We start from the raw sequence: 25,244 nt of genomic DNA on the forward strand, positions 1-25,244 counted from the left end.
AGTTAAACAGATATTTGTTAGGTAAGGGAGTCGAAGGTTTTGGGGGGGCAGACAGAACAGAGGAGCTGATACCACAACCAGACCAACCATGATCTTATTGAATGGTGAAGCAGGCTCAAAGGGCCAAATGACCTACTTCTGCTCCCATGTTCTTATTTAAAGTATAAATTAGAGTTTCTATGGAGTACAATCTGTCTGTGAATTCATGTTAATATATTAAATTTGTATTAATTTTGGCTTGATTTTTACAGTAGATGTTGTAAAAGGCACTATCTTGTCCATCAGATTTTCCCACTGGGATCATTTGGGAAGTTTGTTTCTTAGTCTTCACAAGGATCGCAACAGTTTAGTATTGTGGGACCATTTTGGAATGGGCTGCCTGGGAGGGTGGTAAAGGTGGGTTCCTTCACATCCTTTAAAAAGTATCTGGATGAGCACTTGGCCCATCATAACATTCAGGGCTATGGGCCAAGTGCTGGCAGATGGGATTAGGTGGGAGTTCAGGTGTTTCTAATGTGTCGGTGGGGACTCGATGGACCGAAGGGCCTCTTCTGCGCTGTCTGATTCTATGATTCTAAATAGTTTAACACTTCCCAGGAAGCGGTGTTGATTGCAGTTATTTTAATCATTAAAACATCATTAAAAGGAAACATTACATTCTTTATTACCAGTCCTAACTTTCTCCAGTAAGATTAGTGAACAATAATGGGCCAAATGTTGTTGAAGAAATAATGGTGTGTAAATAATGCATGTAATTATTAATGAGCAAATTCAAACACGAGTTGAGAATTTCCAGGACTTGGTTGCTTTACTCAGCCATTTGATTTGCACAGTCAGCATCTCAACCTTAGTCTTCTCATAATTTTAAAGAATTTGCACATTATTGTTCACTAATCTTGCTGCAGAAAGTTAGGGCTGGTAATAAAGAATGTAATGTTTCCTTTTAATGATGTTATAACGATTAATATAACTGCAATCAACAACACTTCCCGGGAAGGGAACGATTTAAACTATTTAGAATAATAGAATCATACAGCGCAGAAGAGGCCCTTCAGCCCATCAAGTCTGCACCGACACATTAGAAATACCTGAACTCCCACCTAATCCCATCTGCCAGCACTTGGCCCATAGCCCTTAATGCTATGATGTGTCAAGTGTTCATCCAGATACTTTTTAAAGGGTGTGAGGCAACCTGCCTTTACCACCCTCCCAGGCAGCCCATTCCAGACTGTCACCACCCTCTGGGTAAAAAAGGTTTTTCCTCACATCTCCCCTAAACTTCCTGCCCCTCACATTGAACCCATGGCTCCTTGTGACTGACCCTTGAACTAAGGGGAATAGCTGCTCCTTATCCACTCTGTCTATGTCTCTCATAATCTTGTACACCTCAATCAGGTCGCCCCTCAGTCTTCTCTGCTCCAACGAAAACAACCCAAGCCTATTCAACCTCTCTTCATAACTTAAATGTTCCATCCCAGGCAGCATCCTGGTGACTCTCCTATGCATCCCCTCCAGTGCAATCACATCCTTCCGATAATGTGGTAACCAGAACTGCACACAGTACTCTAACTGCGGCCTCACCAAAGTCCTATACAACTCCAACATGACTTCCCAAAGGTAAGTGTCCCATATGCTTTTTTCACCACCCTACTAACTTGTCCTTCCGTTTTCAGAGATCTGTGGATAAACACGCCAAGGTCCCTTTGTTCCACAGAACTTCCTAATGTCTTCATTGAGTACTTCCTTGTCAAATTACTCCTTCCAAAGTGTATCACCTCACACTTTTCAGGGTTAAATTCCATCTGCCACTTATCTGCCCATTTGACCATTCAGTCTATAGCTTCTTGTAGCCCAAGACATTGCGCCTCACCGTAAACCACCCGTCCAATCTTTGTGTCATCCGTAAACTTACTAATCCTATCCCCCACATTGTCATTTATATAAATGGCGAATAGGGGGCCCAACACAGATCAGTGTGATATGCCACTGGACACTGGCTTCCAGTCACTAAAGCACCCTTCTGTCATCACCCTCTGTCTCCTGCAACTATTTTGAATTCAAATATTTAATTTGTTCAGTTTTTTTTCATACCTTTTCTTTTTTTACTCTTGTAATCCAAACTCTCTTTCACTCTCTATTTCTTTCTGTACCTACTCACTTTCACACACCCACAGTATTCCAACAGTTTCTCTGTTGTTTCTGTTTCTCTCTCAATCATTAAGTCACAATAATTAAGGAGATAAACTGTTGGCTCCATCATTCACTGAGGTCTTGGATGTCCTGTTGCTCCCCCCACACCATTACAGTTGCACAATGGTTAGCACTGCTGTCTCACAGCACCAGGAACCTAGGTTCAATTCCAGCCTAGGGTGACAGTCTGGTGTTTACACATTCTCCCCATGCCTGCGTGGGTTTCCACCGGATGCTCCGGTTTCCTCTCAGTCCAAAGATGTGTGGGTTAGGTGGATTGGCCATGATAAATTGCTCCTTAGTGTTGGGGGGATGAGCAGGGTAAATATGTGTTGTTACGGGGATAGAGTGAGATTGTTGTCGTAGCAGGCTCAATGGGTGGAATGGCCTCCTCCTGCACTGTAGGGATTCTATGTTTAGCAGCTCAGCGCAAAGAAATGTCGAACTTAAGGTAACCAAAAATGTTTCATAGCAGATGGTACAACAAGATTTGGTCCAAAATAAAGCAACATTTTGGTAGTTAGTGCCTCAAAACATTGATACTGGATTTTACTTTTACAAAATGAGTTTTGAAAAAATGTTTGCTACAATTCCAGTAAGACTGGACTTACGTTTTTGATACAAAGGCAAAATATTGAATGCTGGAAATCTGGCAACATCTGTGCAGAGAGAGAGTTAATGTTGCAGGTTTATGATGTTGGTTCTGATGTGACAACACAGTTCTGAAACATTAACTGTTTTCCTCTCCACAGATGTCCCCAAACCTGATGTTTTTGATTACCTTTTTGGATCCATCACCTCGGTCCAGTGCATACAGGTGACTATGTTTTCCGTGGAGAAAAAATGTAGGATCTCTGCTTTTTCCACATCACATAAAACAATTCGCCGTGTGTCCGCAAGACTAAAGGCTAGAACTAGTAGAAAAACAAAAAAGATTAGCAAATCCAATTAACAACTACGCGAGATCATGAACTCTGCTGCATTTGGTGCTTTACCTTTTCCATCAGGCCTCCATGCTAATGATGTTACTTCTTTCCCTGTACTTTCATTAGGTGCCAAGCTCCACACACGCTGAAAGTGAGCAAGACGATGAAGCAAAACCTAAAATTAAACAAAAGATTTCTATGGTATTCCTTTAAGTGTCTCGCCCAGTTTTACAATCTGTCCAGCAATAGCTCTTTTGCATATTATCTACACAACTGACTCTGGCAGTATAACCTGGATAAAAATGTAGAAAGTTTACAGTGCAGAAGAAATTCATTCAACCCATCATGTCCTTAATGGTTGAAAAGGTGCTGTCTAACCTAATCCCACGTTCCAAATCTTGGTGGGTTTCAAGAATATATCCAACGATGTCTTTAAAATGTAAAAAAGAATGATGCATTTCAAAAGTAGTAGGTCACCAGATCCTGATAGCATTCATTCTGGAGTAACAAGAGAAAAATTCCTTCTCTAATTTCAGAGGCTGTGACCATAATCTTGATTACAGAAGCTGTAGTGAGGACTCCCCTGCTATTTTTAAAATAATGCCATGGGATCTTTCACATCCACTTGAGGGTAGATGGGCCTCGATTTAACAGCTTACCCAAAAGGCAACACCTCCAACAATGCAGCAATCATTCAGTACAGAAATTCCCTTTTAGCCTTTATAATCTCACCTTCCCATAGCATTTTCAATATTCATGTTTTCTTTAGCCACTACTGTTATCAGATGTTTTACCAAATACCTTTTTTATAAGCTTCAGTTCTATTTCAATCTATTTCTCTACAAAATTCTATTATTTGATGTAGTCTCTTTTTGCCTTGTATGAATAAATTTACTTTGTACTTTATCCATCTCATATTTGAAAATTCCCTACAACTGTCAGCTAATCTGAACAGGATCCCTTCTTTCTTCACTGAACATTGCCATTTCCAAATTAGCACCACATCACTTTGCATAATTTTCTATTTTTACATTGTGGATACTCTTTCTCAAAATTCTTTTACTTCTACATTAACTTTTTACCCACTTCATTGCTCTCTCAGCCAAATCAAACGATATTTATGACTTTATTGGGCAAGTAACACAAGTTCTCGGAATCAAGTAGAGCTTAATGTAGGATAGAAAACAGGCATATTTTGGCTGAATTGAAATTTATGAATCCCTTGCAATTCTAAAATGTTATAATGAAATGGATATATCCATTTTATTGACATTGTACTTCCCACAGATTATAATGTACTTTAAAAAAAAAGTTTCTTTATTTCTAGTGTCAAAATAACAAATGTACTTCTGTACATTTCAGATATCATTGTCACTAGTTGCTGTGAAGCAGGTTAGTTTAAAGGTTCCAGCCACTTTGACAAGAGAGAAGGTAAATGTGTAGGATGGGTTGGAGCGGATAGGATGGGTTGAGGGGAGAGGGAAGTTGAATGGGTTAGAGGAAATTAGGTGGGCAGTCGTGGGTGGGGGGATGGGGGGTTGTTAGTCAGGGACAGGGTAGCCAGAGGAGTGGGGTTAATCAGAGGCTGGATGGGGGTGGGGGTCAGTACCATAGCTACCCATCTAACTGGTTAACTACAAGTTCTAACTTCTCCAGGGTGAGAGTCAGAAGCATCCAGAATCTCCAATTTAAATCAGAGTATTGGATAGTTCCCCATGCAGGGTATGGCCCATCAGAAGTCTGAATTTCCTGGCCAATTTCCGTGCAATCTTTGGAGGCAGAGAGATTCAGAGAGTGGTGGAAACATGGAACGCATTGCACAAGAGGGTAGTTAGGCAGATATTCTCGCAACATTTAAGAAGCATCTGGACGAGTACTTAAATTGCCAAGGCGTAGTAGGTGTGGACCAAGTGCTAGTAAATGGGATTAGTATACATTGGTATTTGATGGTCTGCATATACATGGTGGGCCGAAGGGCCTGTTTCTATGCTGTATAACTCTTAAGAGTTTATATTCATATCAAATTACGAATCAACTTCCAGAAAGCGGTTAGTTACCTCTCCAGTTTTGTTAGCGAGAGCAATGAGGTCCCGCTTAGGGGACCACACCATGTAAAGTATCTCATTGGGAAGTTGCTTCTCTCCAACCTGTCGAAATGCTGGCATGATGATTCTGTCAATAAATAAAGAGTCAGTGCCAGTTACTGAGATTAAACACAGCACAAAGCTGTAAACAGAAGAAATGTGAAGAATGATACATTTAGAAAGAGTGACAAAGATTTCAGGTATGATACTGTGTTTGTCTTTCATAATAACATCAGCCAGGATTGTCTGTGTGCTATCCATGAGAGCGGGCAATCCCTTGTTTAGGCAAGACAAGGATACCAATATACAACCTACAGTAAATACAATCAACACAGAGGGTTAGTTAAATAAGAACAAAAATGGTGTTTGCAGATATCTATCCCTCACTATGCACCTCAGGCTAATCCAAATAATTACCCAATGTCTTGTCAAACTTCACCTTCCTCCAAAAAACACAGATAATGGACACTCAGCTAAGACATTCGAAGTGGAATACAAAACTTCCAGTCCAAGATAGCAGCTGCAGCCAATAACTCCTCAGACAACTTTGATGTCCCCCAAACAGCATGTTTCCTACTAAAACCTTTCCACCAGGCAAAACAGATGTCATCTTCTCAATGAGATAAGAGCAATTACACCTTTATGCTAAAAATCCATAGACCCCACCCTCTTATGGACTTGTTATCTTATGAATCTGTATGCCTACTCAAAAGTGATCCCAGACGCCAGACTGGCCAGTGGCATCAGCAGCTTAGTTCACACTGACTATACAGCGATCATAAGGGGACTATCATTACAGAGGCAAATCCAGATGTCGAATCATTGCTGGGGACCACTGCAAAAGCAATTACTTCCCTTTCTACTTTGTATCTTCCCTGAAAGCAAAGACAGCATTTAACCAGGTGAAGTGGAAATTATTTCTCGTGTAATCAGGTAAATGCCCTTTAGACACTCGCTGAGGAAATGGATTAGACTTCCCCAACATTACTTTTGGCATAGTGAAGACCCAGACAAGGACGCCTCCACACACCCTCTCCAACTCCTCACCAGAGTGCTTTTAGCTGCCAAAGTGTGAGACCTAATATCAATGGAGAGGTTAAATACAAAATATTGCTAAATGCCAATGACATTCTAATCTAGATAGCCAATTGCTCTGCCTCATTGACCAACTTTTTAAAAAATCTGCGAATGTTAACGTTTCATGATGGAAGATTACCTATTTCAAAACTGAGGATGTAGGCTTTGCCCACACATCGCCAAACAATGCCCTTAGGCATGATCAATGTCGGGATCGGAAAGCATAAATAAATAGGAAGCAAAACTGACCAGTCGAATGAGGACAAACATTTATGCCTGATTTCTCGTCAACATTTCCACCTACAATCAGTGAAACAGTTCAGAAATAATTTCAGATAATTAGATGTAGCTGTTGGGATTATAGGGATCAAAGGATATGGGGGGAGGCAGAGCAGGCTGGAAGGCTGAATGGCCTACTCCTGCTTCTAGTTTCTATGGACCCGATCCTCCCTTCCCGAAGCGCATGTTATTTGGCGCATCAAGATGGGAAAATCACGTGTCGGCCATTTCACGGGATTCGCGCATGTGTTCCCGCCGGAAGTGCATCTTCTACTGCCAGAGAACAGGCGCAGTGGGGACTGCACTAGAAACCAGAGGGAAGGGGGCAAGTAATTTATCTCTCTTTTTAATGTATTTTAAATCTCATTATCTGGCCCGGCAAGGAATTCTCTGGGCTTATATCATCTCCCACCCCGCCAGGAGTATTTCATTCCAGCGGAGTTTAGAGCAGCTCCCCACTTGTAGGGAACTAATGGGAGACCCTGCTGGAGTGAAGGGGAGGCAATCAGGCCCCCCAGGGGGTCTGGCGGCAGGGATGTGGTGCCCCCTGGGGCAGTGCCAGCCTGTGCCCCTGGCACTGCCCAAGGGGCAAAGTGCCCATGCCCAGGGGGCACCTTGGCACTGCCCATTGGGTTGGGCGAAGCCTATTGTGGGTGGGGCCTAGGGGCAATCGGTGGGGATGGGGGGAGTCCCACTGCCACTCTGCATTGGAATCGGTCGGGGGCTGGAGGGAAGCCAGTGATTGGGGCGGGCAGATGAAAGAAAGGGGACAAAGAAACAGCTGGAAATCGGAAAGCAAAGGACACGTATAAAATAAAGTTTTTCAAGATGTAAATATTAGTGTTTAAATAGAGTTCAGCATTAGCGCTGCTTGTATTTAATTTGGTCTTAAGAATTCAAGCAATAATACTGAAATATGCTCACAGCACCTTGCAGAGGTATATTAAAAAAATAATCTTTTTAGAATACACACCTCGCATGATGGGCTGATAGGTGACAGGTACAGTTCAATATAGCATTGTGAAGTAATCGATTTAGGAAACAAGAATGAGCAAATACACATTAAGATTTTAAATGGAGTACAGGGCAGAGGGATCTCAGTTTGCAGGTACAAATCATTAAAAGTGACAATGCATGTCGATAAAGCCAATACAAGGCAAATGGAATACATGGCTTCATATCTAGAGAAAGAGGAGGACCATTATGTTTGTTAGGCTGCAGCTGTACTGGATATAAAAGCAGTGGAAAAGGTAGAGCATAGAATAATCAAACGATAAGAGGAATTAAGAGAGCATGAGGCGATTGAGCCTATTTCCAATAGTCAGTTAATGGCAGAACCTATTAGTGTCTGCTAGATTATTTTATAAAATAACACAGTTAACGAGAGAACATTTGTAACAAGGTGGTAAGTGGCTATGTTACTCGACCTGTAATCCAGAGACTTGGCCAAATGATCTAGAGACAAGTTTAAATCCCACCACAGCAGCTCAGGGATTTAAATTTAATGAAATAAAAATTGGAAAAAAAGTATCAGTAACAGTGATCATAAAACTAATAGGTTATTGTAAAAAACATCTGGTACATTGTCATTCAGAGAATGAAATCTGCTGCCCTTATCTAGTCTGTCCTCTGTGACTTCGGACCCACATTAATGTGGTTGGGTTTTAACTGTCCTCTGAAATGACTTTGCAAGTCACTCAGCTTGTGTACGAAGGCAGCTCACCATCACCAACAGCAATTAGGGATGGGTAACAAATATTAACCATACCAGTGACATCCACATCCTGTGAATGGATTAAAAAATTCACAAAGCAATCTAAACTTAAGTTTAGAAAAGAGTTTCTTTACAGAGAGCAGTCTGAACATGATATTATCTGCCACAACATTGAACATATGAAAAAGGAGTAGGCCATTCAGCCCCTCGAACCTGCTTTGCCATTTACCAAGATCATGGCTGATCTGGTTGTAACCTCAAATCTGCATCCTGCCTACACCGATAACCTATCACCCCCTTGTTTACCAAGAATCTATCCACCTCTGCCTTAAAAATATTCAAAGACTCTGCTTCAACCACCTTTTCAGGTAGAGAATTCCAAAGACTCATGACCATCTGAGAGAAAAACATTTCACCCTGGTGGGCAGACGGGCCTTTTCTGTACAGAAGGCAGACATTTGGCTCATTGAGTCTGCACTGACTCTCCGACAGAGCATCCCATCCAGACTCAATCCCTGTAACTCCACGTATTTATCCTGCTAATCCCCCGAACCTACACATCTTGGGATACTAAGGGGCAATTTAGCATGGACTATGAACCGAACCCACACACCTTTGGACTGTGGGAGGAAACCGGAGCACCTGGAGGAAACCCACATAGACATTGGGAGAATGTGCAAACTCCACACAGACAGTCATCCAAAGCTGGAATTGAACCTGGGTCCTTGGTGCTGTGAGGCAGCAGTGTTAACACTGTGCCGCCTTTAGATAAGGTAGACAAGGAAAAACTGTTCCCATTATGATTCTATGATTCATTATCTGATGGTGAAAGGTCTAAGGGGAACAAATTTAAGGTTTTAGGCAAGAGATGAAGGAAGAATTTACCTAGCAAATAGTAATAACCTGGAATTCCCTGCCTACAAAGGGTGGTGGGAGCAGAGACCATCAAAAGGAAACTGGATGGGCACCTGAGGAAATAAACCTGAAGGCTATGGGGAAGAACTTGTATGGACTCAATAGGTCAAATGTCCTCCTCCTGCGCCATAAATCACTCTAAGAATATGGATAAGAGACTTAAGTTTATGTGGAGAGATTAAAGAAATGGGGGTTGCTTACCTTTAGAGTACATAAAGGGAGATTTAATAGGTTTACAAAATCATGAAATGTTTTGATAGCATAAATAAGAAGAAATGTTTCAAGTGGCAGAAGGGCACACTAACCAGAGGGCACAGATTGAAGATAAGCAGAATTTAAATCTATAATTCTACAAGGGAAGCAAGTTTCCCTGCAGCTATTCAAAGACCCACTTATACTACATATAGAGTACATTGGACAAGCCTGAATCGTAGAATGGTTATAGCATAGAAGGAAGCCATTCAGCCTGTCAAGTCGATGTTGGGTCTTTGTAAGAACAATTTAGCTACTGCCACTTATAGGGTCATTGTTTTAGAGCACAGAGAGAGACCATCGTGTCTGTGCCAGCCATCAAACATCTATCTATTCTAATCCCATTTTCCAGCACTTGGTCTTGGATGTTATGGTGTTTCAAGTGCTCATCTAAATGCTTCTTAAATGTTGAGGGTTCTTGCCTCTACCATTCTTTCTGACAGTGAATTCCAGATCCCCACCACCCTCTGGGTGAAAAGGTCTTTCCTCAAATCCCCTGCTCCTTACCTCAAATCTATGCCCCCTGGTGAGTGACCCCTCAACGAAGGGGAAAAGTTTCTTCTTATCTACCCTATCTGTATTCCTCATAATTGGGTACACATCAATGATGTTCCCCCTCAGCCTTCTCTGTTCTAAGGAAAATAGTCCCAGCCTATCCAGCCTCTCTTCATAGCTGAAACACTGCAGCCCAAGCAACATCCTGGTGAATCTCCTTTGTATTCTTTCTAGTGCAATCACATCCTTCTTATTGTGTGGTGACCAGAACTGCACAGTTTCCCACCTTTTCACCATAGCCCTACATTTCTCTCTCTTCAGGTACTTAACCAATTCTTCTGGAAGCCAGTAGTGAATCTGCCTCCATTACCCTTTCAGACAGTGCATTCCAAATTACAACCACTCTCAGCATCAATTTGATTATTTTGCCAATCAATTTAAAATGTAGTGTCCAAAATTGGACACAATACCCCAATTGAGGTCAAACCAATGTTCTGTAAACATTCACCACAGTTTCCGTTTTTGTACTCTACACCCATCTCTATTTATAAATTAATTAGGAATAGAATTAAATGGCAGAGCAATTTCAAGGTGCCATGTGATGTGCTCCAATTTCTTATGTTCTTATAAAGTTCAGAATTAACACCGCTGCTTCACAGCGCCAGGGACCCGGGTTCAATTCCCAGCTCAGGCGACTGTCTCTGCACAGTCTGCACAATCCCAGTGGGTTTCCTCTGGGTACTCCGGTTTCCTCCGAAAGACACGCTGGTTAGATGCATTGGCCATGCTAAATTCTCCCTCACTGCACCCAAACAGGCGCCAGAGCATGGTGACTGGAGAATTGTCACAGTAACTTCATTGCAGTGTTAATATAAGCCTATTTGTGACACTAATAAATAAATTTTAATCCAGTATGGTTTAACCACTTTCTCAAACTCCTCTGCCACTTTCACTAACTTGTACATATATACCCAGTTCTCTGTTTCTAAACATCCTTTAGTATTACACTATTTTATATTGCTGCTTTTCATCCTTTCTACCAAATACACTTGTCTGCATTAAATTTCAGCTTCCACTGGTCCATCTCATCCTCTTGAAGTTGATCACGATCCTCCTCACAGTTACAATACATCCAAGTTCTGTCATTTGCAAATTTTGAAATTGTCCTGTGCTCCCAAACATAAGTCATTAGTATATCAAGAGTACTAGTTCTTATACCAACTAATGAGGAACCCCATTGTATTCCTCCAGTCAGAAAACAACCATTCGTCATTGATGTTTCCTATTATTCAGCCAATTTTTCATCCATGTCACCACTGTCCATCATAAATTATTCCATGGGCTTCAACATTGTGAACAAACCTATGATGTGACATCTTATCCAACACCTTTTGGAAATTTATCGACCACATTATCCCCACTATCTGTTACTTCATTATAAACTCTATCCTCACCAAGGATATGTTAGCTTTGAAAGGCGTGAAGCATAGATTCACCAGAATTGTAAAAATGGTTCCAAGCGTTACCAACAGATTACACAAACTTGGCTTGTCTTCTGACATGTAAAATGACAATTTGATTTTTAGAAGTTTGAATGGAAATAGCAAGCTAGAGAGAAACTGGTCAAGAGAACATAACTTTCAAATCATATGTCAGCCCATTTTGGTGAGAAGCTAAGAAACACTACTTCACACAGTGCAAAAATTTCTCCCATTAAAAAAGTCAATTAGTTTTAAATCTGAGAGCAGTAGAATCTTACTAATCTGAGATATTAAGGAATAGAGTCAAGGCAGCTGGATGTAGTGTTAGCTCCCTGGTTTCTGCCGTTTCTATGTTGCTAATAAAAGCAGGGACTTTCTGTGCAACATCTTACAAATCTGACAAGACTGTAACTGACCCGCTACAGCAGCATTATAACAGATTCAGACATGTATTTGACTGAATGGACAGGTCACATCTTTCAGGAAAAGCGCCAGAGACCCTACCCTGGGGAGTGAGGGCGGTCTCGAGTCTGAGGTCGGGGTTGGGGAGAGGTGTCTTTGTCGCCGCGTCCGATCACTGCTTCACTGAGGACAAACCGTGCCCCACCGGCCAGGCCGGGGTTTCCCAACAACTCCAACACCGGGAACAACCTCCCGGACTCTTTAACCTGCGTCCCACTGCAGCCAGCGGCACTCACTTTCAAACCGGCAGCACGCATGCGCGCTCTCCCTGCGGAGGAATCGCGAGAACAAAGCACGGTGCGCGACTGGAGAGCTGCCCATGCGTCTGGGCGGTGAGAGCGCGCGAGGCGGAGGGGCCGACGGGAGTGAGGGACCTTTGCCCTGTGCGCGAGCCTGGGGATGCAAGGTGTGCTGGGAAAAAACAGCACAATGCACTCAGGGACAGCAAGTCTTAAATTAGAGGCTGTGGCAAGTGCGCCACAGACTCCCACATTAATAGGTGGTTTAAAGTTTTTTTTTGTATTTTTATTTCAATTCAATCAAATCAAGTCCAATTCAGAGTCTCCACAAGTTGAGACATTCCCGATCCAAGCTGACAAGACAGGGCTCTCACCACCGGTTTTGGGCTTGATCTACATGATCCAAGCTGATTGTAGTAAGCATAGCTCCTCCTCCAAGGCTTGATCTCATTTGCATCTTAGCCAAAAGGCGAAGATGCCGCTTTTAAAAATTGCTTCAAATGAAGCTAAAATGTAACCTAATGACTTCAACCAAGCGCATCATGTCAATACTACACTTGATCTTAGCCAAAAGGCTGAGAAGCGATGGATTCTGAGATCGTAGGATTCATTAAACGGAAGCACCAAGATTGGTTTGACAATAGTGACTTGAGTCATAGATCAGCTTCTAGACAAAGTGCACAGATGACAAGAAACGACCAGCAAAGAAAGATATCATCTTACAAAACAAACACTGCACGCCAAACTAAGAGAAATGGAGAACTAATAATGATTTCACAGCAACGCACTCTGGAAGAGCTTGCTCTTGATTCCTCTCAAGAAGTCACAAAGCCATGAAACAGCTTTGGGCAAGTCGCAAGGAGCTGATGTTATCCCACCTGAAGTATTCAAACACAGAGACACTGACATGGTTAGAAAACTCTTATTCCTAACCTGGGATCAGAGCGCTGGCCCAAGATTACAAGGATGTCTCCATAAGTCATCTCTGTAGTAACTTTTCACAGATTTTCACAGTAACCTCCTTGCAGTATTAATGCCTACTTGTGCCACTAATAAATAAACTTTAAAAAATTTTACAACCAGAAAGGGAGCAAGTCCATTTGTGATAATCATCACAGAACATCATTTCTTTCAATTGCAGGAAAAATTCTCGCAAGGGTTATTCCTAATAAGATTGTATAAGGTTGTCACGCACTTCATTTACTCTGTGCACCCAGAATTACAGCCCCTTCCAGCACGCCCCCCACCCCCATCATTGGCCCCTTCCCCTCCCGATCATTGCCCACCCCCCTGTTGATCATCAGCCTCTTCCCACCTTCACACCCCCCCTCCCCCCGCCCCCCCCCCCCCCCCCAACCCTGACCTCCACCTGAGTGAGGCTGTAAAATCCCAACCTATATGTTGTTTGTTGCACCGGTAAGATATTGCTGGGATAAAAGGGAGAAAGTGAGTTTGAACCTTTTTTTGGTGTGTGTTAAAATCTCTTCAACTTTTTTGTTGTCTAGTGTAATATAGTTCATATTTCTTGTTTGATTAGTGTTTTATTCTTTTGTTTAAATATCAACAGCAGACTTCTGTTAATCTGTTCAGTAAGCATTCTCCACAGTTTAAAAAAAGAATGATGATCTGTCAAGCCAAGTTCCATTCTGGGATCTGACTTGTCTAGTAATATCAGTTGGGGATTATAACAATATTCAAGGCTGAGAGCAATAGTTATTTGAACGTTAAGGAAATTCAAGGAATATGTAATATCTTCTGTTAGTTTTTTCCCTTAAAAGTCAATTTACAACAAAACACCCTCATAGATACAATGAACCAATGCACAACCAACACCTCCAAAGAGAGAATGGACAAGTCTGCTCAGAAGCAGGAGCTACTGTGCTCTGAAGTGGCCATCTTGTCACTCCATCAAACTACTACTACTTCAAACTATACAAATGTCTCATGTTCTTTCTTTTGTCTTAAGCAAATGCAACATATGACCCTCTCCCATCTTCCTTCTGGATGGGTACAACAATCTAATAAACTCAAGGGGATACAAGCCTTGTCTAAATAAACAATCCCTGTAATTTAATCCCTTTAACTCCAGTTTCATCAGTGTGGCACCTGCTCCAAAGGTGTCCTTCCTAAAGCACAGTGCCCAGAAATGAACTGAAATTGAATCAAACTACACCTGCATTAACTATAACATACCTTCCACCCCTTTGTATTTCACTCCCATGAAGATAAAAAACAGCATTTCATTAGCCTTTTTTTGTATAAGGGTATGAAGATAAGTAATGAAATAACGCACCAGACCATCTATTAAAGGTGTGGTTGAGAGATAAATGTTGGTTAGGACATCCTGAATATCGTGGGAATAGGGAGTATCCTGCTCAACTTGGAATAATGAAGTGGAGATGCTGATGTTGGACTGGGGTGGACAAGATGAGAGGTCACACAACACCAGGTTATAGTCCAACAGGTTTATTTGAAATCACAAGCTTTTGGAGTGCTGCTCCTTCATCAAGTTAAGTACAATCATTAATGTCCCCCTGAAGCCAGGTTTGAGATCTCACCAAAAGACAGTACCTCAAACACTGCAATATTCCCTCAATGCAGAAGTGCCAGATTATGTGTTTGGATTTCTGAAGTCAAGCTTGAATCCACAATGTGCTACCATTGTACAAAAGCTTATAACTAGAATGATTTGGATTAAGAACTGGTATGATGTTATTGATGACCAGATGACCATAAGCTGCTCTTCCTTTTAGAGGGAGAGCTGATTGGTGGTGATTTTACCTAAGGATTACCACACCACAGGTGAGGGGAAAGGTTGAGAAGGCGGAGCCTTCATGAATAACCTCAACCGTTACGGGAGTTGAACCCACGCTGTTGGTGTCCTTTGCATCATGAATCAGCTGTCCAGCTATCTGAGCTAAACTGGCTCCCTAATGGTGTTGTAGTTTGCAGATGATAGAAAAGTGGGATAGCAAAGTTAATATCACAAAGGATCATTCTCATGGGTGCCCAGCTGTGGCCTCCTGCATCGAAATTTCCTCTCTTGCCCATTGGCTGGGGAGTGAGCCTGGCTGGGGGATGGTCAGAGGAGATTCTGTTCCTATGAGGCCTTGCCATTATGATCAGTAGGGTTGCACATGTACCCAACCCTTCTGCACATCTTCCCACACCACCACCCTCTCCCATAATTAATCCAGGTCTCCTATTGTTATTTAAATTCAAGGATTATAAAAGTGAAGTTTTATGCTAACAATAAGAGCAAAATGAAAGTGAAACAATTCAGCATGCAACGTCTGCTAGATGGAGCCTTTTACTAAAAGTATTCCAAGATTATGATTTCGGTAAGTTCATTTAGGATGGAAGGTGATGGTCAATGCTGGGGGAAGCAGGGATTAAATGGGGAGGAGAGGAATGAAGAGGTGGGATGTGTGTGGAGGCCTAGAAGGGAAGGGGATGGCAAGGGAGGCTGGGGATGGCAAGGGATATGGCACAGGAGTCATGGAATGGGTGGGCTTGTATGGAATGGGAACGTGGAAGGGGCCATGATGGAGTGTGGGTGAGGAAGTGAGGTGTGCACGTACAAAAGAACATGTGGAGGTGTGCAGATGTGAATGGGCAAGGGGTGGTGCAGATGTGAACAGGCAGGAAGGTGTACAGGTGCGAACATGCATTTGTGATTGGGCATGCGAAGGTGTGAATGTGCAGGGAGGAGATGTGTAGGTGTGAACAAGCATGGGGGGAAAGGGGTTCAGAAGGAGATATCTGTGGTGTAAACTGGCATGTCCTGGAGTGGGGGAAATGCATATCGTGACAATAGTTGATAGCAAGCGATGTTGAGGGTTGAAGGGGGCAGTGGGAGCCAATATGGTGGAAGATTGAGCAGCCTGCATGAATGAGTGAAGGTGCACTGAGGGTTGTTGGAGGAGATAGGGAAGTAAAAATGAATTCTGGGCTTCGCAGGGTGAGGGGGGCAGATCTATAGCCACGGGACTGGATTCCTTGGACATTCCTCTGCACGGGATGAAGGGTCACGGGGGAGAGTTCAAAGGGAACTGTGGAAGGTCAAATGTTCCACTTGGGGATGTCAATGGTTATGGTGGGGAGGATGTGTACGCCGGGAAGGTGTAAAAGTATTGAACTGCACAACAAACATAACACAAACCATGGCCGCTCACCATTATTGCTTTTATTTGCATCTTTGTGCTGTTTGGTTTTATGCTTTTGCAATTATACAAGGCAGAGTCCCAGGCCATCAGCATTTGCATGAGATGGATCCAAGATGAACCAGCCACCAATCTATCCTCCCTTCCTGTGAGACAATACTACAACAGTGCTCAACTTACTGCATATGGCACAGCAGAGATTGCGAATGCACCTTGAAAAGAACCACAGGTATAGTACTCATATGTACCTTCATGTGCATCTTGCCTCAAAACAATTTATTCCTTTTCTATGTAGCTCCCTATAGGGCGGCACGGTAGCACAGTGGTTAGCACTGCTGCTTCACAGCTCCAAGGACCTGGGTTCGATTCCTGGCTTGGGAATCTGTGTGGAGTTTGCACATTCTCCTCGTGCCTGCGTGGGTTTCCTCCGGGTGCTCCGGTTTCCTCCCACAGTCCAAAGATGTGCGGATTAGGTTGATTGGCCATGCTAAAATTGCCCTTAGTGTCCTGGGATGCATAGGTTAGAGGGATTAGTGGGTAAATGTGTCGGGATATGGGGGTAGGGCCTGGGTGGGATTGTGGTCGGTGCAGACTCGATGGGCCAAATGGCCTCTTTCTGTGCTGCAGGGTTTCTAAGATTCTATATTCATCTGGAAACATTTCCACACCTCAGATTGACATTGCTAAAGCAAAGAAAATACTTGTTAGGATGGGACAGATGTGGATGGCACTCTTATAATAAATAAAAGCAAATTACTGTGGATGCTGGAATCTGGGACCAAAACAGAAAATGCTGGAACATCTCAGCAGGTCTGGCAGCATCTGTAGAGAGAGAAAACAGAGCTGACATTTCAAGTCTGAATGAAGAAGAGTCATCCAGACTCTGAACGAGGGGTCTGACAAAGGGTCAACCCAGATGCTGTCAGACCTGCTGAGCTTTCCCAGCATTTTCTGTAGATGACACTCTCGTGTCTCTCCACTGGAATATACCATCACTGCAAAATCTTCTGACTTATAACACAAAATTGGGAGCAAAGGTAACATGACAGTGGAAGTACAAACATTTGGTGAGGGAGGGGCAAACTGAGGGCACACATTACTTGGACAGGCAAACAGTTGGAATTGAACGATTGCCAGGGCTGTGTATCTCCCCCTTTTCGTTTTTGGCACATGCAGTTGATTTGCAATTGGGTATAGTTTTAAAGTTTATTTATTCGTGTCACAAGTAAGCTTACATTAACACTGCAATGAAGTTACTGTGAAAATCCCCTAGTCGCCACACTCCAGCGCCTGTTTGGGTACACTGAAGTAGAATTTAGCATGGCCAATGCACGCACGTCTTTCGGACTGTGGGAGGAAACTGGAGCACCCGGAGGAAACCCACGCAGACACGGGGAGAATGTGTAGACTCTGCACAGACAGTGACCCAAGCCAGGAATCGAACCCGGGTCCCTGGCGCTGTGCTACCGTGCCGTCCATCTAAGGAGCACAGTCACAAAGTTTGCTGATAGCATCAAGTACAGGATTTGGCAAACAATCAGGGAAGACTGCGTAAGACTTCAGAGGATTTGCACAGGTTAGCTGAATAGGAAGACAGCTGAAAGATTATCAGCCACTGCCTCTCTTTTGTCATCTCTAATGTATACCACTCCTTTAACTTCATGTTTGTATCACTCCAGTCCATTCAACTTTGGCTTTTATCGCCGCCCTAAGAGAAGTCACAAATGACATCCTCTGTGCATTATCCCTTTTCACCCTCCTTGATGTCTCCATAGCATTTGATATGGTTGAGGAAGGCACCTTCCTTCTAATATTATGAGATTATGGTTTCAGTCCTATCTCATCAAAATTATTCAGTACAGCTCCAGCAATGGCTTTTCTCCCAATCTACACCATTTTTCCAAAGGGCCTGATTTTCCTACCTTCCTCTGTTACCCCCACACTGACTTCCTCACCTCTTCCCCAGTACTGGAGTGGTATAAGGTATCTAATACGTACTGTGCCCATTCAGATTCAGCTGCAACCAAATTTACCATAAAGGCTGTGAAGCCCCAGAGCATGCCTATCTGCTGGAAGGGTCTTGCACTTGAAAATGGTGGGGGAAAGGAGTGCACTCGATAGGGTAACAGCAGCCAGAAGGCTGCAATACCTGCAATGTGGTGGCTGATTAAACAAAAATAGATTCCTGTTCATTTTGATGCCAAGCCCCCTCTGATACTCTGATCTGAAAGGAATCCCGTTGCAAGGACCACTGCCAGCATCGTGTGTCAGGGAACTCCTGGGACTCAATAAGAGGAAATTGAGGTAAAAGGCCAAGAAAACCTATTCCTGCCTCATTATCATTCTGTATGCTGGAAAGGTGCAGATCAAGCACTGCTTTCAAGGAAATCCCAAAGCTCAATGCCCTGTAAAGAGGGCAGGGGCAGAGTATAATGGGTCCACCCCATTGTCCTGATCCTTGTGTCTGAGCAATACGTTTTCAAGAAAGACTTTTTCATGAAATCTGTGCTTCTTTAAAACCAGTAATACGGGGTCTCCATGCTTTCAGGCATTTGTTTCTGTAGCTAATGAGGCTGATTGATGCATTGATTAATTTTTAATTTGTCATAGTTAGAAATTAAATGTAAATAGTAATATCTTTCAAACCTCTGATTGAAATGGAAAAAATACATCATAAATTAATTATAAATTGCCCAATTTGCAGTTCCATTGGCAACAGTTCTGAGGGAAGGGAAAAAGGGAATCACTTACAAATGCAGATCAAAAGAACCTTCAGTGATGAAGATTATCACAGAGTATTTGAACCAGAGTAAAGTTGCCACTAGGATAAACTAAAGTAAAATTATGTTTTCTTCATTTTATTCAAAACATCACAGCAGTGTTATCACTAACATTCAATGTACATATCAATTAGTTGTTGATCGGAGACCAGCCAAAAGCTTTGTTGGAAGTTCAAAACTGTGTTACACTTTCGGGAAAGATCAAATAAAGTAGTGTTTAGTGTACAAAGATCAAATAATTTAGTCTTTATTCATTGTGGTGGCTATGTCCTGAAATTACTTTTCCTGAAGTCATTTGTTTTATTTGTTCTGAACTACTTAGTTTATGAAATTTAGAATTTTTTAGGTAAGTTATCTAAAATTAGATTTTAGTACCTTAAATAAAATGTCTTGACATTCTTTATTTTAATATTGTTTATAAATTAGACGACATGAAAAAGTCTTGCAACGCCTTCAAACATCTTTAACTTAGTAAGGTCATAAAAAAAATTGTAGATTTATTTTGCTGAAGTAAAATGCCTTGAAAACATTTTACAATGTTCTATATCTTGGTTTCAGATAAAGCTCGGCACAACATCGTGGGCCGAAGGGCCTGTTCTGTGCTGTACTGTTCTATGTTCTAATGTTTAAAATGTCGACATGTGAGTTCTGAATTCATTTCACTGACTCTAAAAAATACAAGTCAGAGAACTTACTTTAGTAATGTTTTTTAATCTAGCTTTTCTTCCGTCTCCTGAAAGTGGTGACAGCCAATCACCCCCTGTACCTCACCCACATGATCATTTATGATGGGAGTGTCTAATCAGGGAACCTGAGGCTATATCGTTCAGGGGGCATGAGAATCCAAACCCAGCTCTGTCTTCAAAAATCCAATTGCATTCACTTTATACCATGGCTCACAGGAGAAAAACAACATTTTTTAAAATCCAAGTTAAATTTCGGGCTACAAGTATGTTACTGTAAACAGTAGGGATTAAACAAGTGTTGTATTATATGTGACACTCTAGTTTGACTAAGGTCAGCTAATTTAGCAAGGACATTTTTGGACATTATGTCTGAGAGTGCAACTACTGATAGAGCTATCAAGCAAGCCGCAATCCGCATTTTTAATTCCAATACAGTAATAATGTGAAGTCATCAGTTTTCTGCCTGAAATGTCTCTTATTAAAGTGACAACTTACATCCTCTGTAACTGGGCTGATATTGTGCTCGTGTGTGTTCACTGTCCCGGAACTCTCCCACCTCACCCGTCACGGACTCGGCAGGGGCGAGGGTCCGACAACGGACATCTCCGCTGACCTCGGGCGGAAATTTCCGGTCTCGCCCGAGCGAGGCCTGTGAGCGCAAACAGTGATGTGGGCACAAAATCTGGCAAGAATCAGAAAACAAGTTTCTCATTGCCAAGATCTGGCCGTGTGTGGTCAGGGTGAGTGGGAGGGGGTCCCTGTATCGGGAGGTGGGTGGGTATTTTTCTTTAGTGTTGCTGGCTCAGTCAGGGCCTGTCCCACCACCATTACGGCCTGTGATATTTTTCACTCTTAAATGCTGCATAATCTGGTGAGAAAAGCCGGCTGTTAGGTCAGTTTTCTTGCCAAAGCCAGCACTGAGGGTAAATAACCAAAAAATCTGCCTACTGTGACAAAAGTAATCTTTCCCTTCTCGTCATTGTTAACTCTGTCTACAGCCTTTGACATGTAGACTGCACCATTCTCCCTCAATGCCTCTCCCTTGTTGCCAAGCTGGGTGGGACTGCTGTCACCTGGTTTCATTCTTATCCGTCTGCTGGTAGCCAGGGAATCACTTTTAATGGCTTCTCTTCCTGCTGCCTTACCTTTACCTTTGCTGTCCTTGGTCACCTCCTATTTCCCATTTACATGCTGCCCTTCAGCAACCTCATTCAAAAGCACAGAGCTAGTTTTCATATGTACACTGATGACACCCAGCTCTACTTCACTGCCACCTCTCTGAACTCCTCCATTATTACTAAATTATAAGATACATTGAACTGAATGAGCAGAAATTTCCTCCCTGATGCACCATCAATTGAGCAAAGACTAGTTTGTATGCAAGAACAAATAGGCTTTTATTAGCAAAAGACTTGGAGCACACCCATGCCGATGAACTGGTCCAGACTGAGGCAGGGGGGTGGGGAGCAGTCGCCTTTATACCTGGACCAGGTGGGGAGGAGTCTCAGGTAGGGTCGGCAGGGATGTGTCCAGGCATGTCACATACAGGTAATAAGCTAACAGTGGTTTACCACATTCACCCCCTGTTTTAAAAAAGAGTCCGACGGGGGTGAAGTGGGTGGAACGATATTTACAGAATTACAAATTTAGTCTCTCTGGGGGCTTGATCTGCCGCTGCGACTGCCGTAGTGCCGGTTGTGGTGTCGGCTCAGGTGGCCACGGTGTTGGTTCAGGCGCCAGGTCGTAGTTGCTCAAGTCGTCTGGAGTCCCTTCAGATTGTCGGGTGCATGGTGGCGGCTCCTGGGGCTCAGGCGTGCAGTATACGGGGGCTAGGGGAGTGTGCTGTGGCCCTGGTGCTGTATGGACAACGTTGAGGGTTGGGGGTGTGGGGTTGTGGGTCGTAGTGGTCCCTGGGGCATCTGTGGGTGCCAGGTCTCGAATAGAGACCGTGTCCTCCCACCCGTCGGGGTACGCCACATAGGCGTATTGGGGGTTGGCGTGGAGGAGTTGGACCCTTTCGACCAGGGGGTCCGACTTATTGGTCCTCACGTGCTTCCGGAGCAGGACAGGGCCTGGGGACGTCAGCCACGACAGTAGTGAGGTCCCTGAGGAGGACTTTCTGGGGAAAACAAACATTCTTTCATGAGGGGTAGCATTGGTAGCTGTGCAAAGGAGTGATCTAATCGAGTGTAGTGCATCAGGGAGGACCTCTTGCCAGCGGGTGACTGGAAGACCTTTAGATCTCAGAGCTAGTAAAACGGCCTTCCAGACTGTCGCGTTCTCCCTCTCTACCTGTCCGTTCCCCCTGGGGTTGTAGCTGGTGGTCCTACTCGAGGCTATGCCTTTGGAGAGCAGGTACTGTCGCAGCTCATCACTCATAAAGGAGGATCCCCGGTCGCTATGGATATAGCTAGGGAAACCGAAAGGGTGAAGAGGCTGTGCAGGACCCTGACGACCGTGGCCGAGGTCATATCCGGGCAGATAGGGAGCTGGTAGTATGCAGATTTTAAGTCGATGGTGGAGAACACCCGATATTGCGCAATCTGCTTAACCATGTCAGATATGCGGGGAAGTGGGTACGCGTCCAGCTGCGTGTATCGGTTAATGGTCTGACTGTAGTCAATGACCATGCGATGTTTCTCCCCAGTTTTAACAACTACTACTTGGGCTCTCCAGGGGCTGGTACTGGCCTCAATGATCCCTTCCCCTAGGAGCCGTTGCACTTCGGACCTGATAAAAGCCCTGTCTCCAGCACTGTACCGTCTGCTCTTGGTGGCGATGGGCTTGCAATCGGGGGTGAGATTTTCAAACAGTGAGGGAGGGGCGACTTTAAGGGTCGAGAGGCTGCAGGTGGGCGATCTAAGAACTGCTGATTGCAAACGGAGAGCGGGGGAAAAGGCCCATTATACTCCATGGTGATGCTCTTAAGGTGACTCAGGAAATCTAGCCCCAGGAGTACGGCAGCACAGAGTTGTGGCACCACGAGGAGCCTGAAATGTTTGTACACTGTGCCCCATACAGTCAGGGTCGCCACGCAGTACCCGAGGACATCCACCGAGTGGGACTTTGAAGCCATGGAGATCGTTTGCTTCACTGGCAGTACTGAAAGGGCATAGTGACTCACTGTGTTAGGATGAATAAAGCTCTCCGCACTCCCACCGTCAAACAAACAGTTTGTAATGCGACCATTTACCTCGATGTCCATCATGGACCTAGCGAGTTGGGGAGGCCTGGATTGGTCCAGCGTAATCAAAGCCACCTTTGGATTTTGTGAGTAGTCGCACGCGGCTGAACGGCGTCCAAGATGGCGGCCCGCACGGCCCACACGCGGCTGATGGCGTCCAAGATGGCGGCCTGCACGGCCCACACGCGGCTGATGGCGGCCCCTGTGGGTTGCACGCAGCGCTACTGGGCTTGGAGGTTGATTTCGCTCTGCATACCTTCACGTAATGGCCCTCCTTTCCACTCCCGGAGCAGATCGCATCCTTCGCCGGGCAGCATTGGTGGGGGTGCTTCCCCAGGCCGCAGAAGTAGCACTTTGGGCCTCCGGAGACTGCCGCAGCGGTCGGGTCATTGGTGGGACGTGGCATGGCGTAGGCCTGCGGCCCTCCCGAGTACAGAGGTGGCGGCGGTCGTGGTGTCCACGATGCGTCCCCGTGGTTGGGGGTGTAGGCCTCGAGATTACAGAAGGCCACCTCTAACGAGTCGGCAAGCGCCACAGTCTTTTGTAGATCCAGCCCACCCTGTTCCAGCAGTCGTTGTTGGATATAGTTTGACCTGATACCCGTGACACAGGCATCTCTGATTAAGTCCTCAGTGTTTTGGGCGGCTGTTACAGTCTTGCAGTTGCAGGCCCTGCCAAGTGCTCGCAATGCACGCAGGAATTGATCACCCGATTCTCCTGGCTGTTGTCTGCGAGTAGCCAGAAGATGTCTGGGCGTAGATTTCATTAGATTGTTTGTTGTACTGGCCTTTTAAAAGTTCGATCGCATCCTCGTAAGTTTCAGCGTCTCTAATCATCGAGAATACTTGATCGCTTCCCCGGGCATGGAGCACGTGTAGCTTGTCGGTTTCGGTCCGGACGACGGAGGAGGTGGTGAGGAAAATTTCGAAACAGCGCAGCCAGTGATCGAAGCTGTTAGAGGCTCCTACAGCTTGAGGGTCCAGTTCAAGTTTATCGGGGTTTAGTATCTGCTCCATCCCAAAACTTTTGCGAATAAAATTGATGCACCATCAATCGAGCAAAGACTAGTTTGTATGCAAGAACAAATAGGCTTTTATTAGCAAAAGACTTGGAGCACACCCATGCCGATGAACTGGTCCAGACTGAGGCAGGGGGGTGGGGAGCAGTCGCCTTTGTACCTGGACCAGGGGGGGAAGGAGTCTCGGGTAGGGCCGGCAGGGATGTGTCCAGGCATGTCACATGTACAGGTAATAAGCTAACAGTGGTTTACCACACTCCCATTAGGGATTGGGAAGACTGAGCCATTTCTTTTGCATCCTGTTCCAAACTGTGTTCCGCGGCTACTGACTTCATCCCCCTCCTTGACACCTGCCTGGTACTAAACTAGACTGTCCGCAACATTTCTGCTATATCTGAGCTACAGATGAGCTTTGAGCTACATATTTACACCATCTCCAGGAATATCTATTTTCATTCACATAACATCACCCGACTTTAACCCTATTTCCCCTCATCTGCTACTGAAAGCCTCATCCATGCCTTTGATATTTTTGGACTTGACTATTCCACACCCTAATGAAGATCTCATATATTCTATATGGTAGCACAGTGGTTAGCACTGCTGCTTCACAGCTCCAGGGACCTGGGTTCGATTCCCAGCTTGGGTCACTGTCTGTGTGGAGTTTGCACATTCTCCTCGTGTCTGCGTGAGTTTCCTCCGGGTGCTCCGGTTTCTTCCCACAGTCCAAAGATGTGCGGGTTAGGTTGATTGGCCAAGGTTAAAAATGGCCCCTTAGAGTTCTGAGATGCGGAGGTTAGAGGGATTAACGGGTAAATATGTGGGGGTAGGGCCTGGGTGGGATTGTGGTCGGTGCAGACACGATGGGCCGAATGGCCTCCTTCTGCACTGTAGGGTTTCTATGATTTCTATCCTCTGTAAACCTAAGGTCATCCACCCAAAACTCTGCTGACTGAGTCTTAACTTGCATCAAGTCCCATTCATCTAACATCCCTAAGCTCACTGACCTACACTGACTCCAGGTCAAGCAATGTCTTGATTTTAAAATACTCATCCTTGTTGTAAAGTGCTTCCATGCCTTGGCCTCTCCCGTCTCTGTTTACTCCTCCAGGTGCTACAACCTTCAGCGATGTCTACATTAATCTGATTCTGGCCTTTGGCGTATCTCCAATTTTAATTGTTTCTTTGATGACTGTGCCTTTAGTTCCCTCGGCCCTAAGTTGATATTCCCTCTTTAGCTCTCTGCACTTCTCAACCTCACTTTCGCCCTTTAAGCAACTTCTTAAAACCTACCTCTTT

General features: G+C 44.3%; 1 protein-coding gene and 1 non-coding gene across 2 annotated transcripts in view; both read right to left on the bottom strand.

Moving 5' to 3' along the window:
- Positions 1 to 12,132, bottom strand: part of anapc4 (anaphase promoting complex subunit 4) — an 84,349-nt gene extending 72,217 nt beyond the window's left edge. The window contains exons 1-4 of the mRNA XM_078215594.1: positions 11,918 to 12,132; positions 5,174 to 5,288; positions 3,186 to 3,291; positions 2,972 to 3,104 (exon numbers count right to left, since the gene is read on the bottom strand). Coding sequence (XP_078071720.1) covers positions 2,972 to 3,104; positions 3,186 to 3,291; positions 5,174 to 5,288; positions 11,918 to 12,132 — 569 coding nt within the window. The remainder of the gene's footprint in view (positions 1 to 2,971; positions 3,105 to 3,185; positions 3,292 to 5,173; positions 5,289 to 11,917) is intronic.
- A 370-nt stretch (positions 12,133 to 12,502) lies between these two features.
- LOC144502033 (U2 spliceosomal RNA) lies at positions 12,503 to 12,701 on the bottom strand. The gene has a single exon (XR_013499241.1). It is a non-coding gene; the product is annotated as a U2 spliceosomal RNA (small nuclear RNA).
- Positions 12,702 to 25,244: the final 12,543 nt, after the last annotated feature.

This window comes from Mustelus asterias, chromosome 1 (assembly GCF_964213995.1).
Source record: "Mustelus asterias chromosome 1, sMusAst1.hap1.1, whole genome shotgun sequence".
In the NCBI taxonomy this organism is placed as follows: Eukaryota; Metazoa; Chordata; class Chondrichthyes; order Carcharhiniformes; family Triakidae; genus Mustelus; species Mustelus asterias.